The sequence below is a fragment of the Oculina patagonica genome, chromosome 6 (genome assembly GCF_052425735.1).
Source record: "Oculina patagonica isolate OP01 chromosome 6, crgOcupat, whole genome shotgun sequence".
NCBI classification, from domain to species: domain Eukaryota; kingdom Metazoa; phylum Cnidaria; class Anthozoa; order Scleractinia; family Oculinidae; genus Oculina; species Oculina patagonica.
The window spans coordinates 14,942,911-14,959,109 of record NC_135763.1 but is presented as its reverse complement, the minus strand read 5'-3'; the positions used below and the strand labels follow the sequence as shown (position 1 = coordinate 14,959,109).

Here is a 16,199-nt window from a genome sequence, read left to right as displayed (position 1 = left end):
TTGTTATGTTCATTTAAAATTATTTGTTTCCTCTGTTTCAGTGGCATGCCTGTAAACTAGCTATCTCGTTGAGATATGAAGCTAAGTGCATGACCACTATAAACATATATTTATTATTTTATTTATTTTATTTTAACCTTTGAAAATCCTACAGCTGGAGGAAAACGGCATAGTTTTTGTATGAGTTATAATAAAACTTGGGTAACGTACTTGAATACTTGTCTTTGCTCAGTTGGTTGAGATGCCACACCTAATAATTTTATTAATGAAGATTTGGAAAGTTATTTGTCCTTTGTCCTCTGCAGGCTGATCTTAATAGACAATTTGGAGACATCACAAACGAGACCAAACAGCTCATCCTCACCATAATCAGAGAAATTGTGATCAAAAGTGATCAAATGGCCCAATGTTTGGAAGAGACGTCTTTGATATATAAATTGTGGACTTCCTGCTTAGACAATGGTTCTGAAGGTACCTATCTTTTCACATGACCTAACCTGCATTTTCAACACAAGAAGGGCTTCTTTCTAAAGATTTTGGAAACATAACCAAGTTTCCCGAGTCATCAGCGTGTAATTTCACTTGGTAAAACTGATGTCGACGGTGACAGGAGAAAAGACCTCACCTCAGAGATACGTATTCCAAAACATTATTAAACTATGAACATTTGGTACACACATTTAATACCCTAGGTGATACCATGCAGCTTTAAGCCTAAAATGTAAGGCTACATCCCCAGTATGAAATAGGAGGTCCATTGACTCGTTATGGTCACCACCACTCCAATGAGATAAAATAACACAATTAAACTAAGGTTAATACCTTTTTTTTCTTCTGTTTTCAGCTAATCAAAATGGCCATGTTGACATTTTATCCCATAAGAAGCTGGATGCTCTTCAACATCTCATTGCATCAGTCCAGAAAATTTGCAGCAGATACAACATTGCCACGTCAAATGCAGGTATGATCTTTCCTTTGATTGCGTGGGGATGGGGTGGGTCACTGATATATTGGGTTAACATTTGAAGATCACCTCACTGACACAGAAGTTAAATGCCAAAACTTAACAGGCACCTGTCTCTTGTGATTTTCAAGATTGAAATAGTGGTTGACTGATTTCCTGGTACCCTTAATTTTTGTCAAACTGTATCCTTAAAGGGCCTTACAATGGTACTTAATTACACTACATAATTAATAAGGTGCCATTTAAGGCGTGGCTTCTTAAAACGCTGTTAGTTGGTTTGATCATTGGACACTATTGATAGAACTGTGTTTTGTGATACTCCATTATATTGCTGATGAAAGGCAATATGAATGTTGCTTCCCTCTGCATAGCAGACAATGCTTTACTGATAAACTGTGGTTGGGTTAACATTTAAAGGTCACTTCACGGACACAGAAGTTACATGCCAAAACTTAACAGGCACCCGTCTCCTCTGATAATTTAGATTGGAATAGACGACACGTTTCCCTTTAAATCGTATCTTTACTAAATGCAAAATTGAGATTTTCTCGTGCTTTGGCATAGAAACCATAATGGACATGTTGCAGTTATTAAGAAGTAAATTCAAAGCCAATGGGGACAGCTCCCACTGTGGTGGAACGTTCGAGTGGGTCGATGGACAGCTCGTGGAGGCACTCAAGTTGGGTTACTGGCTTTTGATCGATAATGTTAACTTCTGCAGGTAACTAATAAGTGAATGATCAAATTGACGAATTCTATTAGTGTGTTTTGGTCCATTTTTCGTCATAGATGCGATGTACAGCTGCGCTAGGATGTACAGCTGTGTTCCATTTCTTAAAGTGTCATTTGAAAAGTGCATTTTACTTGGCTACATTTTGTGAATTTTGACCAGTTATGTGTAATAGTACAATTTAAAATAACTTGCATGATTTGTTTTGTTTCATGATTTGATGATTTGCACACCAAACAGACTGGATAATTTGATTAATAAGTTACTGACTGCATGTAGAACTAATTATGAGTACTATTGCTTTGATTTGTTTCAGTCCATCTGTATTGGACAGACTAAATGCTCTGTTAGAGCCTGGAGGAGTCCTGACCATTGACGAAAGAGGGGTTATTGATGGACAAATCCCCTCCATCAAGCCACACCCTAACTTCAGGTTATATGATTTTTGTTACACTAACTGTGTCATTTCAAGCGTTATGAACTTGCAGCACACTCTGCTGAAATATAATATAGACATGGAAGTCTTGCTTGTTCTATACAGTAACCAAATACAAGATTCAGAGACAAGTAACTCTGCAAGTAACTCTATGAATTTCAATTTTCCTTCAGGTTGATTCTGGCCATGGATCCCAGATATGGAGAAATCTCACGAGCGATGCGTAATAGAGGGGTAGAGATTTTCATGTTAGGAGAGGTAGGTTTACAATGGTGTGGGCAGCAATGACTTCATAACATACAGCAAATGGGAAAACATACTGCATATTATGATATGTTAGTGGTAAATGGGGTCGATATAAAGCGTTACCAATCGGAGTCCACTTTTCTGTAGCTGTAAATGTATCCTCCAGTGAATATAACCAAATTTGTACATTGATAACGGTTTGCACGTGAACATGTTAAAATAGTTCTTTCAAATGAATTTCGTCTTTTAAATAGACTTCTTCTGCTTTCCTTTTACTTTATGGCTATTTGTCGGTAAAGTATAAGAGAAACTGTTTTTCAACTTCTGTCTCAAAAATCAAATGTTGTTCTGTATTTACAGTTGATTCAATTCCTGGTGCTCTCTCAATGTTGTTGTACATATATCCATAGTTATTGCTTCGCTCCTGTTGCAGGATGATGGAGAGGTGCTTGATGACTATGATCACCAAATGATGCTTCATGGTTTAGGACTTGAAAACAAGACAACATGTGGTTCTCTTGTGGCTTTTCACAAAGACTTCAAGAGACTCATGGGAGGTATGCATTTCATAAAGCTGGTAGACTGCAATGCTATCTTTGGCTTTCTTCAGACCAGTAGAAGAACTCAATGCATTCCTGTACCTTTGAAGTGCCATGGTTTCATTTTGTTTTGTTTCCGTAGGTTCTGTACTGGATATGCTTCATGCAGCATCACTTACAAAGCAGCTCCTTCAAAGAGGAAGTGACACCTTGTCTGCCATTGTAACATCTCTCAAACAAGTGTATGTTCGAAATCAAGTGTCTGAGCAAAACAAACAGGTATCATCATTATTTTCAAGAATATGCTGTGACGACTTTTTAGCATAGATAGCTGGATAGGCATTTCAAAATGGCAAATGATATGCGTAATGTACATAACATCCAGACATGAATCCAGACATAAATGTTTATTTTCAATAGCAATTATTTGATGTGGCTTAGTTCCATTGTACAGAAATTAAGACTGTAAGGCAATTGAAATCTTGAAGAGTGCCATACTCCTCAATAGCAGGCAGGCATGTCCAAGCACTTGTCATCACAGCACCTGAGTACCACATACATTGGTACTTACCAGTGAAAACCTACATGGATAGGAGAGAGGGGGAAACAATCATGTAAGCATTAAAGCATTAAGCCGAACACCTAGATAAAAGGCACATGGCAGTGTCACTGGAAACCTCCACATACTAGTGACACTACTAAGCAGTATTGGTAAGAACTAGTCCTTCCCTAAATTTCATCACACCGCATGTGAGTTGGAGATAAGAAAATATTGGTCTATTTCTTCTGACGAGTGCTTTAATCTCTTACTATAATTGATTTACCTCCTCTTTCAATGATTTGTTGTTTTTTAGGTTACTGAAGACCTCATCAGTAAACACATCAGTGCAATGTCCGATTTGGAACGAGCTGTTGGTACCGATTCTATTCCAGAGTACTTTCCACCAGCTGAAGCACACCATGCGAACTCTGTTGTCTCAATGATCAAACTGCAATCCTTACCTTTGGTACACATGCTCAAGAACGGCACATCTTCACAGCTGGAGTCTGCCATGCTGTTGTTCCTTGAAGCATCATCATGTTATGATTGGAAGTTGAGGCTCAATTATCTTCAGTCAGTGGTGAATGCGATTTGTGCAAACAAATCGTTTTTCCAGTGTCAGGAAGGTGTTACCACACACTTGAGGTCCTTTATGCAAAGTATTGGAACAATGTTCAGCAGTCCCCTCATGGATAACCTGCAAAAAGAGTTCAAGAAAGTGCAATCCACACGATTTGGTTAGTTCTTTAAGTCAATGCACTAACATCACGAATTGGAATTCATGTCATCGTTTTTGTTTACATGGTTAGTACATGTAACCACAGACCACCTGGTTCACGTTTGAGTGCCCGCCGGGTCATTGTGTTGTGCTCCTACTGGAAAATTGTTAGGGTAGATCAACAAACGCTGGCAGTAAAATGTGATAGACCAGCTTCCCATTTAGGGAGAGGAGCAATACTGCTTGTGCTTCATACTACGTTATGGGTCATTGTTGGGCCAGCAACTTTGGCCCAGTGCAGACCATCCAAAGCTGTTACATGCATTGAATCAATTTTTTTTTTCATTTTTTGGCAGATTCTCAGATGCTTGATCATCTGCCTTTTGACATAAGACTGAACCCAGATCTTTTAAATTACCTGAAACAATTTTCAGTTAATGCTTCGCCACTGGAAAGAATGGCAAGCCTAGCAAACAGGTAATTACACAAACTCGACCATTTACTGTCTGATATTATTATTCAACAAGTTGTCACGATGCCCATACATGGCTGGAAAGTCATCCTTATGCCTCATCTGTTCATAACGCAATATCCTGCGATGTACGTAGTTTGCCAAGATTCGTCCGGAGTCTTGCACACCGATGCATTACCACAGTATTTTTAGCTTTAAAATATTTTTGCTTGACAATTTTTTGAATAATAAAACATCTATCCTGCTCAATCTTGCAAAATGTCGTCTGATTTTAGCCAACTCGTCGTCAGCGATATTCTGTGTGATTTTGCAGGATGATTATTATTAATTATGGCCAGGGCAGATGCGCACTGAACTTTTTAATCTGTTATTTGATTCTCTCTGGCAGCCATAACTGCTTGACCTATCATAATGGCTAAAATGGGTTAGCTGACACGACGTAGGAAAAAAGGGGTTTGTACTTATTAATTGGGACATAATAGTTAATTCACTGAAAAAGTCACATTCTATTTGAATGGAAAAGATGCCACTGGGTGGAGGAAACAGTAATTTTGTGATGCATCAATAGGTCATGTTCGGCAACATGGCCACACTTGCAAATTGTTTTCGTTTATCACCTATAAATGGCTTGCTCTGTGAAAAAGTAAGCAAGTTAACATTCAGATAAAATAATATTAATTTTGTTTGCTTTCTGATTGTGTTATCTTGTTTTCAATACAGGTTGTCTCTATTGGGGGTTGAAGCCAGACGAGCTTATTTTGAGGAGAAGAGTCTTTCCACCAGAAGTTTAAAAACTGCGAACTTGATTCAGCTCTCTCATGGTTTTCATTCTGGTAAGAATTACACTGTAACATTGAAAGTAAAACATAAACTTACACTTCGTTTTGTTCTTGCTGTCTTTGCGGTCTTGATTTTATCTGTTAACGTTTTTCGTGTGTTGTGCTTATTAGTTTGACTAGTTTTTTGCAATCATTCTGCAAGATAGCATTGCTTTATTAAGGCATGCATGCCAAACTCACTGCTTTTCAACTTGTACCAAGATCTTGCTCCCATTGGGTAGTTTTAACTATTATCGATTGACTTTTATGCACTAAGAAGTTAACTTTTGGGGTAAGCTTGGTACATTAACTTTTCAGGCCTTCACGTACCTCCCTTTTTTAAGTAAACACCATTCCTGGTTCTGTATTTATTTGTTTCGTGTCTTTTGATTCTTTGCAGGTCAGGTGCAGTTGGAATCTTTACCGCACCCAGTTGTAGTACATCTTTTGCCCTTCTTCAAACTCTTGGCATCGTTCTTGCAGAACTGTATCTGTCAATTGGATTCACTAAGTGACAAGCATTACTGGATGGTATAATCTTTCATAAATTTAAGCTTGAAACAATTAGGACAGAGAGAATGTACACAGTCAATCATTTTTAATCCCTTTTCGTCGTAAGTGAAACAGATGCAGCTAGTACAAGTGTGCAGTGTTGTGAATAGTCTTTTAACAGTAAGACCAATTGGACTATGAGCTCGAGATTTCTATAAGTGCATAGCCACCAAGGTGCATTGTTTAAATAGACACTAAAGAACAGTATTGAAAATCCTTCGAGACTTATAAGGGAAAAAAATAAGGATGATGTTGCGAGAGCGGTGGTGTGCTACCAGTGGGAAGTAAAATTAATGATGAGGCAACCAATTGCAATTGCAATTGCAATTGTATGAGCGTTCCTTGTAGATTTCGTTACAGTATTTGAACACTTTTTATCTTTAATGTGCTGTGTCGAACGTCTTGATTACAATAGTGCCCATTACTGTAGTGGCTATAAGTGTCCGTTTTATTCAGGTCCTCTCTATTTTTGTTAGGTGGTTGATGGCTTCGCATGGAGAGACAGGCTATGGAGGATGTGTGAGAAGCAGACCAGGCAGAATTTCTCAATCTCTGTTCTCTCCCTTCACTGGGGTTGGATTGTACAGCACACATTGAACTCTATCTCACTGGCTTTCCGCATACCAAGTTACAGGTACCGGCTATTTCCCAAGTTGTTTGCTTGGACTTCAGTGGAAATTATAGCTGAATGGTTAAATATCCGATTCTAATTGAGTGGTTTGACGAGTACTTTAAAACATGTTTTGATTGGGTGGGGAGCTGAAATTCGATATATAACAAATTGAACTTTATATTAAATTAGCAAATCACAGTTGCCTTGATGAAACCGTCCCTTATGTAATTTGGCAACATGCAGAAAAAACGTGGTTAGGGTAAGTTAGCGAGCAATTAAGTGAGTGGATCCATCAAGTTTGGCCGACGTTAATCCTTTTAGAAAATTAATATTATTCTCGTACACAAGGGGATGTTATTATAACTTTATTTTTTTTTTCTTTCTTCGTAGCGAATTGCCTGGAGAACTTGTCACAGTTCTATCTCAGTTGAAGAGTTCTTTGGAAGCAGACAGCAGAATGGCTGAGGTTTTCTTAAAGATTTTAGCTGCGTATGGCCATCCTCCACCATTTAGGTCACGAACGTTATATCAGATCTGGGTGAGCAAATCTTTGCATTAGACAATGTTAGCAGTATGTTAGATGGTTACTGGGGTCGTTGATTTAGTATGTAAAAGTATGGTGTTTTTTGTACAAAGTTTAGCTTAGAGAAAATGGTTTCTGTCGACTGACAGTGTAACAGTTTATTTAACAAATAATGTGTTAACTATGCAGGAACGATTGCAACGTCTTTGTCAAAGGATTGATAAACACCATGACAAATTATGGAAGAGAATGCGTGACGACAAGGTGCTAACATTCAATAACGCAGAGGTGAACACCAAAGTAACAGAGGCTATGAGAATAATGCTGGATAACAGGCTTGAATTCAAGGAAGAATGCTATTCACAATGCGGTAAGCCTCTACTGTTAGTGTTCCAAGGAGAGTGTTTTAAAAGTGCAATTTTGAACTCCAATGATTGTGTGTTTGCCCTTTTTGATGATCAAATGTTTGAGTCATATTACGACACCTTAACTGTCACGCTAGCCTGGGCAGTCAGGAAGAGTCTTGATGAATTACTGGCACATCTGACCTCTTGCCGATCGTTAAAAATAGCAGTAAATAGGCATGCAAGCAATTTGGACGATTGTTGTTAGTGATGGAAAAAAAGAAGCCAAAATTGCAGTTGGTTTAACGACCTTTGTGGTAGAAGAATGCTGGCATCTGGCAATTAGCCTCCACTGGTTAGCATGGTATAACTAGGGCTTATGCCGGGTTTGCACATGGAAATTTAAATAAAATCATCTTCCTCTGAAGCTTCCGGTGAAAAATGGTTTACCCTAAAGTGGCCATAAAGTGAGCCACTATAAAATCAACACCTCTCAAGTTACGGGTTATCTAACTTATGTTTATGTAATAGATTCCATCGTTTCCAATCTGGAAGAGACTTCCACTAGAAGTTTGGTACCCACCCAGGAGGAGAGTCATTCAGAACTAGACATGCCCATCACTAAGAATACCCGCATGAGTGAGGTGGCAATGAAACAAGCACTGTTGCTCTTGTTTGACGATCTTTGTTCTTTGCAAGAACATTCTATTGTTGGATCTCTGATGTTTGGGCTAGCAAATCAGATGGCTTATCGGTTAGTGTTTTTGTTACAAAATTGTGTTTGCATTAAAGTGGTTGTTGAATGGTGTGTCATCGTGAATTATACTATGAGTCAGGTCGCAAACGTTTTGTTTGCGATGAAGCAGTATATTAAATGTTATGCACTTTCTGTGTAGTAGCTTACCACAAACATCTTTCCTGTAAGATTGTTACGTCTACCTTGCACTCAAGACAACTATTCATTCATCTGCAAAGTTCTGCCTCAAGCCCCAAAACGTCGAACCTTCTTTTTAGTGTAGATTTTGAATGAAACTGTCCTTACGTGAGTTTTATCCAAGCTATTACACATTAAGTGATAAATGCCAATCATCCAGGAGTGAAAAAGGGGAACTGATAGCAGAATCGTCGATAAATCTCATACGTCAATACTAGATTCAACAACTGGACTTAGATTTGCAGACTATTCAATCAGTAAAAGCATCTGTTTTACTTGCAGGACAACATTCGAACATGGAGAAACTGTGAAACAGCAGCTAGAGGTACTTACATCCTATCAGCTAAACAAGACAAGTAGAGACCCAGAGACACAAGCCCATTACCAACACTTGCAAGTTGTTTCAAATAAGGTGTGGACATGTCTTTTTCATTCCTTTGCGCTTGTTCTGTATGACTATTTAACGCAATGGCCGGAGGAGTTGTGAAGGAATTGTCAAATTTAGTGCTTCATACAAGGAACGGCCTTCTTATGTCATCACATTTTTAAATGTCTAGGATTTAACTTGCTATCACTTGTGACTTCATTGGCATTTGTTCACGTTTACTCAATGTATTTCTATTGCATCTTAAGGGGGACAACTTGGATGTACCCTTCCATTCTATCTTTCATCATGTCGAGTCTGAAATGGTGTTTAAATGCTTCATGTCAAAGAGCCATAACCTTTGGATGCACATTAACCAGGAAAGACGTGATCACCCTCAACAGGTAATGGTCTCCCTCTTTAGAATTTATTGAACATGTGAAACATGCTTGCCATGTTTGCCTAAGCCGGAAACCTTGCATTCTGGTGAGGGTTTCTACAGAGGTTTGAAATCTGAAGACGGGTTTAGAAAAAATAGTATTTTCTTGTACTGAGAAAGATCTTAGAGTATTCTTCAACCTTCAACAAATTTGCAATGAATAGGTAAAAAACACACCGCTTTGCAAAAGTTTTGCTTGATATTGGTTTTTTTGTGTGTGCGGCTGTTAACAAGCTTTTAAAATCATACCATTCGAGAAAATCAAGAATGTGGGTTAGCTTCTGGAAGTTTGAAATTCATTGGAGGTTTTGTCTTTGTAAATATAGATATAGGTTTACCAGATGAGTACAACTAACACACGGGAACATTCCAATATCTTATTTCTGTTTGAACTATTAAAAGAATAAAAAATTTCATGTTAGGATGGTGACGCCAAAGAATCAAGTATTTGCTGCCTTTTGGGAGGAGCCCAAAACTTGTTGGACAGAATTTCATCAAAGAAGCTGGTTGAAGAGGGGCAGTTTGGTTCTTTAACTTCGATTACAATCAGTAACTATAACGAGAACATCCAGCAGCTGCAAGCATTATCCAAACATGTTTGGGTCAATGGGGATTTTCTTGATAACCGTAATGAAGTGGAAAGGTGAGTGGATCTTATTATATCTTATTTGTGGTCGTTCTTATGGTGCCAATGTATGATTTGCAGACTTTCTTGGAAGATATTGCATCAATTATGCATACTTTGATAGATAATATAGTAAACGCGTAGACCTTTTCTCTTGCGTTAGTAGCTTTGAGGTGTTTTTAAGCTGTTATGTAGAGTAAAGTAACTAGGAACGTTACTACCCCTCCTGGATGAGATGCTGCTCCACTGAAAGTTATCCTAAGCATTTTGTCAAGTTCCCGAAACAATTTGCCAGTACCCATTTACACTTTAGGCTGGTGAAGAGAGGCACTGTAAGGATAAGGTGTCTTACTCAAGAAATCAGCATTGCATGGTTAACGCCGACAAATGAACTCAATCCAGAGTTCATTTGTACTAACCAAAGACCACCACGTCTCTGAGTGGTAAAAATTTCCTCCTATGAATTTGACTCCAACCAAAAGTTTCCTGAAAGCAGCATTAGTCTCTTTGTCTCACTGTAAATACTGGTTGCCATATCTTGGCAAGACCTAACCTTCTCCACCAAGACAAACCAACTCTACCGTCTGGTCTGTTGATGTGCAGGAAGAAAGTTTTCATTATCAGCGATTGCACATTGTCTCAAATCGATTAACATAGTCTTTGTCCTTTTCTCTTGTAGGAGAACAAGTATAAAGTTGTTCATCTCCAAATTGATTCAAATTATCATGTCGATGAAAGAAACCATTCCTGCAAGCAACAAGCTGCACATTACAAATGTTGTTAACACTTTTCTAGATGTTATTGCAAAGGAGGATATTTTGGATGGGGTCGTTTCTGCTATAGGTGCATTAAAAAGTGTCGTTCTTACTGTAGCTGATAGCTACAAACAGGCCACTGGTAATGTGAAACAAGCTGATTTGATATTAAATCTCCTAACTGAGTGTCTGGAAGGAATGTCCCATCTTCTGAAGAGAGCATTTGAGGGTAAAGGTATTTTATTTCACTGTTTTTATAATGGACTAGTTATTGCCTAAGGAAATATGTAATTTTTTTTTCAAGATGCTTTATGTGTTCTTATACCTAACTTTACCCTCGGACATACCAGGAGGGAAATTGGGGTGGAGGCCACCCCCTTGAGGTTTTTCGTAAACTTGAAAAGAGAATTTACTCTATGATGCTGAAACTTTCAGTAGCTGTTCATTCATCCCTTGTGGAAATGTTATCTTGTCACGGGCGTCCATGCATGATTTGTGATGCTGAGAATTACAAAACGGTCTGAACAAAATTGATATTTTAGACATTTTTCTTAATTTTTTTTTTCAGTTCTTTAAAACAAAGTTGTAAGATGTGTTTAGTTTTCCATTCCACAAGCATTCTGGCTTTGGTTTTATATCATTTTATGTTATTTTCTATCTTTCTAAGAAAATGGTGAAATCCAAGATGGCGGCTCTAACGACGCCATATGACGTCACAGCCTAAAAAATTATGTCGTCTTGTAGAATTAGCTTATGGCTTTTAATTCAGTGAAAAATAAATTCACTGGGTATCAACAGAGCGAAAATCTTAGGGGAGTCCTCCATCCGCGCCCTGTACCACGGTGGGAGTATGAATTTGCTTGTAGATCGGAGGGTTAAAGTCTTACTCATGCCATTTCATTTCATTCGATCACTTTTTATTGTCTGTAAGAATCATGGAAACATGCAGCATGGAATTCTGGAAACGTTTCACTGAATTTATAAACAGTATATTCTCCCGAGGTCATATTCATTCCAATGAAAAACAATTTTATCTCCGTCTATTAGAATAAATTAAGTAATTGTTGTTTTAGCAGATTATCGTCTTAGTAGTGGAGATAGATCCTCGTGCTTCCATAGGCAAAATCAGACTATATTAGGCCCGTAATCAGGAGCACCCAACGAGAAAATTCTGTCAAGAGTCTTGGAGTATCATTGAACTGTTTTCCCTATCAATTTGGGGCCTTTTAAACGGATATTTTTGTAAATTAACGCAGTTAAATCTTCCTTGATATTCTAGCTAAGTATAAAAGTGGCGGAAGCTTTCTGGGAACATAATGTCATTACCCGAACTTGCGAGCTGTTGTTACCTTTCAAAAAAATCGAGGCTGGCGTTTCCCTGTACCCTAAACAACATTTTTACGCCTCCGAAAACAACAGCTTTTGTATTTCCGATATTTCACTAAAGAAAATGTGAGGGGAAAGCAGGCCTTTCAAACAGATAAACATCAAATTGATCCGTTGGGTGTCCCTGAGTAATGATGAAAGGGAGTCTCACAACAATCCTTCCTTTTTCTCAGACACGAAAGACATGTCATGGGATGCCATTTGCCGTGGCAGTATGTGGGTGAAACTTGGCGTGGTTCAGTCATTGATCCTGTCTCCTGTTGGGCCTGTGGATCCTGTGATGAAAAACAGCATTGAGCTACAGCATGTTAATGAAACGGTAACTGCACCTAAGTTGTAATTGTAATCTTATTACGAATATACACTATTTGGTTGCAGGTGTTCCAGCTAAAACAAGTGAAATTTTATGTTGAAATCTTTTGTTTTGGTAAATGGAATTAGGATGGCACATGTTACGCTTTCTCTGCAAATTTAAGGACGACAGTAAGAATGTGCCAAATGTATATCTCACTCCACTATGGAAAGTGATTGGAAACCTATTCCCCTGCATGACCAACATGTAGATACAAAAATTGCAAATGTTCCAATACATTCCTATCTGTTTAATAAGATATTGTCCGTTTGATGGCCAGAAAAAAGGGGTTTGTAGTTCAGCTGTTCTTTGGGGGTTTAGTTAGTCTTTAATCATTCTTTATTCTTGATCGACAGATTCAAAGAATTGAAGAAGAGTTAAAAGTGAGATACTATGCTGAAGAAATATGGACAGGTTTGAATACTGGACCTCATGAACTGGAAGTCCTGTTGCAACAAGAGTCCTGGAATGAAGCACAGTTAACCTCGAATCCTTTTAGAGTCCGGTGGCTATTAACTAAACTAAAAGAGCTCAGAGTGCAAGCCCAAAAGCTGGACAAGAATTCTGCTTTTAGACCGACCATTTCCCAGGTATGGGCAGTGATTAGAGGTATTTTGAATACCCATCATGGCCTTGTATTTTTTAGAATTGATCTATCTGATGGCTGTCTGATTGTCGAAAAACTGTTTAAAGCCAGCATCATTATGTTTTGGTTCTATGAATACTACTTATATTGTTACAAGTCCTACCCAAGAATGTAACTTGGTTGACGAACGTAGCCTGCTGTGTCTGGACAGCCTGACTTTTTTTGTTGCAGACTTCTGGCATTGCGCTTAGCTTTTTTCACTCGAATAAACCAAAGCTGCAAAACAAGTTATGTAACTGAAAATCTGCAGTTTATTAGACTTAGTTGCTAATCAACAACTGGCTTAGCCAGTGCTTTTTTAAGATACGAGTGTACAGTTTTTGGAAGATTATTGAGAATCAGGCTCGTTAGTTACTTTAGAATTATTTACTATATACCAGCACTCGTTTCCCTGACCAGGCAGCGGTCATGATCAAGAATTTGTTTCCTGTTGTTTGCAATCTTAAATGCCAAAGACGTTATTTACATAATGCCCAAGTATATAATAAACAGGTGTCTTGGCTGTGATAACTTAAAATGTGCCAGTTCTTCTTGCTGATCTTTCCTGATCCCAAGAGAAATGGTATATTGAATGATGTTATTTAACGTTGTTCAACAGTTTGAAGCTATTCTAGAGGAGGTGAAACACTACATGAAAACTGTGGGTGATACCAACACTGTCATCAACCTGGCCGACTCTACGAAAGAACTAGCATCACATATTTATGCCTCACTAAAGGAAGGTGTCGTCAGAAATGTTTCGGCTAATTCTGTTAATTCAGCTATTCACAAAGCTAAAGCGTGGCACATATCTGCAGAAAGGTTTGTTCAACGCTTGAGGAAGGAGTACTCACTGTACTGTGATCTACTGGGGCCTTTCGTTGCTGGTTTGTCTCAGGTAAGATTGAAGGTAAAATAATAAAAATTAACTTTTGAAAGAGCTATTCCGCCTAATATTTGTACAATGAACAGTTCATTTTATGACGTATTCGGAGGGGAAGGGGGCTAGGGTAGTGCACGGATGAAGGAGTAGAACACATATTGACTCTTGACTGTGAAGATGACTTCCGCTCACAGAGATCTTTTCAGAACTACTCTCACCCGGACGATCACACTATACGAACTACTGATATTCCTGGATTCAAACCATTTACTAAATTGGTTTATGTTAACTTTTTGAGGATTTTAAAAACACAATAATTCATCTCAGCAAACCCGTGACACGTTTTTTGTCCGTTTATAGAGTGGCTGTGTAATTTATGTCTTCCATTTGTTTGGTAATGTATAGATAACGTCCACTTGTTAAGCCATGGTGTTGTCATCATTGTAGGTCATATATGGTGTGTCCTTGATGTCAGCAAACCTGTCAACACTGTTTCAACAATATAAATTTCGCGTTCAGTTTCCAGTGGATACGGAGTCACAGGTAATTTGCTGCTTCTCGCGGTCTGCATGTTTATTGATCGTAGTACTGTACATACCTGACAACATTGGCCTTAACGGAAGTTTCGGCTATAAATATTGAGTTTTTGGAAGCGTGCGGAAACAAAAGTTTAGCGTTGATGTTTCAAGTTGCAATCTATTTCCATCCCAGCCATCTTTTCAGTGCTCTAATATAGCAATTGTTAATCAAAATGGACCGGTATTTTTAGGTTTCCTACGACACAATGTAAATTTTGGCTGTTCAAAAATCTGTTAAAATTCGTGACAAAGCCCCCTTGACATAACACACAGTCACTGTATTAATAAACTATTTGGTTTGTATCACCCAATCAAAACAGTTCATTGGACCAGATGAGGTAATCCTGTCATTGTGTCAATTTCCTGTGTCAAGTTCCTTATCATGCTTGGATGCTGCTGTGTCTCTTATGTCGCCCTCTGTTGATGCTTGCATTCAAGGTAATGACATGAAAATGGAGGCATTATTATTTTGATTTTTACATTTGTTTTATTTTGGAGCTTTCAGTTAAATAAACATCACAGATTATCACATTGTATACGAAATGTGTTTTAACTGCAGGAATGGTCAAATATCTGCATGTTCATGAAATGGCTGCTCCAACATCTGCACTTGTGGCATACAGGTACAATCAATACCAACTCCACCATTAAGCCTGGCAAAACGAGGAAACATGTTTCCAGAAACACTCGTAGTATGCGCATGTTTCCTTAATGTTGCTCAGTTTTGCTACACTGGAAGCATTGTTTCCAGCGTCAAGTTTTGTCCCCAAGAAGGAAACTTTGCTTCTGCTAGACGGCAGAAACATTCTGTGTTTCCATGCGGTGTGGAACAATGGCAAAATGAGAAAACAATTATGGAAAAATGTTTCCTCGTTTTGCTGGGCCTTATAAGTGCTTATGCTTTCTGAAACACACAAGTGTCTGGCGTAGTTGTGTTTATTATCCATTTACTTTAATTTACTGCATAATTGTCTCAGGGTGTTACGCCTGTCAATGCTTCATCTTCGAAATCACTCCATCCAACATGGCTTCCTCGATGGCAAAATTTACCATGCATTAACTTCAATTCTGGCAATTTTCCTGGACAAGTGGCGAATCTTTAAAGAGCAAGAAAGGAAGCGGGAAGAGGAGGAAGGAAGTCTGTTTAAATTCAAGAACAAAACTCACGGTTCAAGTCTAACTGAGGACGAAGAGAATAAAAGAGCTGTCATCAAGGCATTTCCAAGCTTTGATGGGGAGTTCAAGGACATTATCGCTCCTCAGGATTTGAATGAGAATGTCGTTGTCCCCCAAGTGGAAAGTGGCCCATCTCCATCTGCCCTTAAATCAGATGCTGAACTGTTTATGGCAAACGTTAGTGACTTTTCCGAGATCAGAAAAATGCACGAAGAGACCTTCTGCCGATTTCCATCAAGTGAAGATTTCTCTTCGTTTGGGACAGACTGCTGCCCAAATGAGTCCATGGAGTCCCTGTATTTGGAGACGTTCCAGTGGAGTTATCAAACTGGCTCAGTGATGAATGCCATCGTACCATGTAAGTGACTTCATTTTTAGGGCTATGTTGCAAAAAGGAGTATCGTAGGTGACCTCAATTTACTTCTTCCACCTATCACTCGCTTCTTGTTTAGAATCCAGCCTTTGCTTCCTGTTTAACAATTTGTGAATCTGCTGACCATCCTTGTTTAATACTTAACCAGATTAAAATATTGAGATAGATCTTTTGCCTTTTGGTTTCCACAATGTAAATTGTACAAAGAGGCAA

General features: G+C 38.4%; 1 protein-coding gene across 1 annotated transcript in view; it reads left to right on the top strand.

Moving 5' to 3' along the window:
• The window catches only part of LOC144655970 (midasin-like), a 63,107-nt gene that overhangs the window by 22,044 nt on the left and 24,864 nt on the right, over positions 1–16,199 (top strand). The window contains exons 33-58 of the mRNA XM_078516172.1: positions 306–471; positions 845–961; positions 1,529–1,685; positions 2,011–2,127; positions 2,304–2,388; positions 2,810–2,933; positions 3,058–3,194; positions 3,770–4,193; positions 4,531–4,651; positions 5,367–5,479; positions 5,865–5,995; positions 6,493–6,650; positions 7,020–7,167; positions 7,342–7,522; positions 8,028–8,250; positions 8,713–8,842; positions 9,064–9,198; positions 9,656–9,876; positions 10,538–10,842; positions 12,173–12,318; positions 12,708–12,941; positions 13,596–13,874; positions 14,307–14,402; positions 14,758–14,875; positions 14,997–15,060; positions 15,415–15,971. Coding sequence (XP_078372298.1) covers positions 306–471; positions 845–961; positions 1,529–1,685; positions 2,011–2,127; positions 2,304–2,388; positions 2,810–2,933; positions 3,058–3,194; positions 3,770–4,193; positions 4,531–4,651; positions 5,367–5,479; positions 5,865–5,995; positions 6,493–6,650; positions 7,020–7,167; positions 7,342–7,522; positions 8,028–8,250; positions 8,713–8,842; positions 9,064–9,198; positions 9,656–9,876; positions 10,538–10,842; positions 12,173–12,318; positions 12,708–12,941; positions 13,596–13,874; positions 14,307–14,402; positions 14,758–14,875; positions 14,997–15,060; positions 15,415–15,971 — 4,687 coding nt within the window. The remainder of the gene's footprint in view (positions 1–305; positions 472–844; positions 962–1,528; positions 1,686–2,010; positions 2,128–2,303; positions 2,389–2,809; positions 2,934–3,057; positions 3,195–3,769; positions 4,194–4,530; positions 4,652–5,366; positions 5,480–5,864; positions 5,996–6,492; positions 6,651–7,019; positions 7,168–7,341; positions 7,523–8,027; positions 8,251–8,712; positions 8,843–9,063; positions 9,199–9,655; positions 9,877–10,537; positions 10,843–12,172; positions 12,319–12,707; positions 12,942–13,595; positions 13,875–14,306; positions 14,403–14,757; positions 14,876–14,996; positions 15,061–15,414; positions 15,972–16,199) is intronic.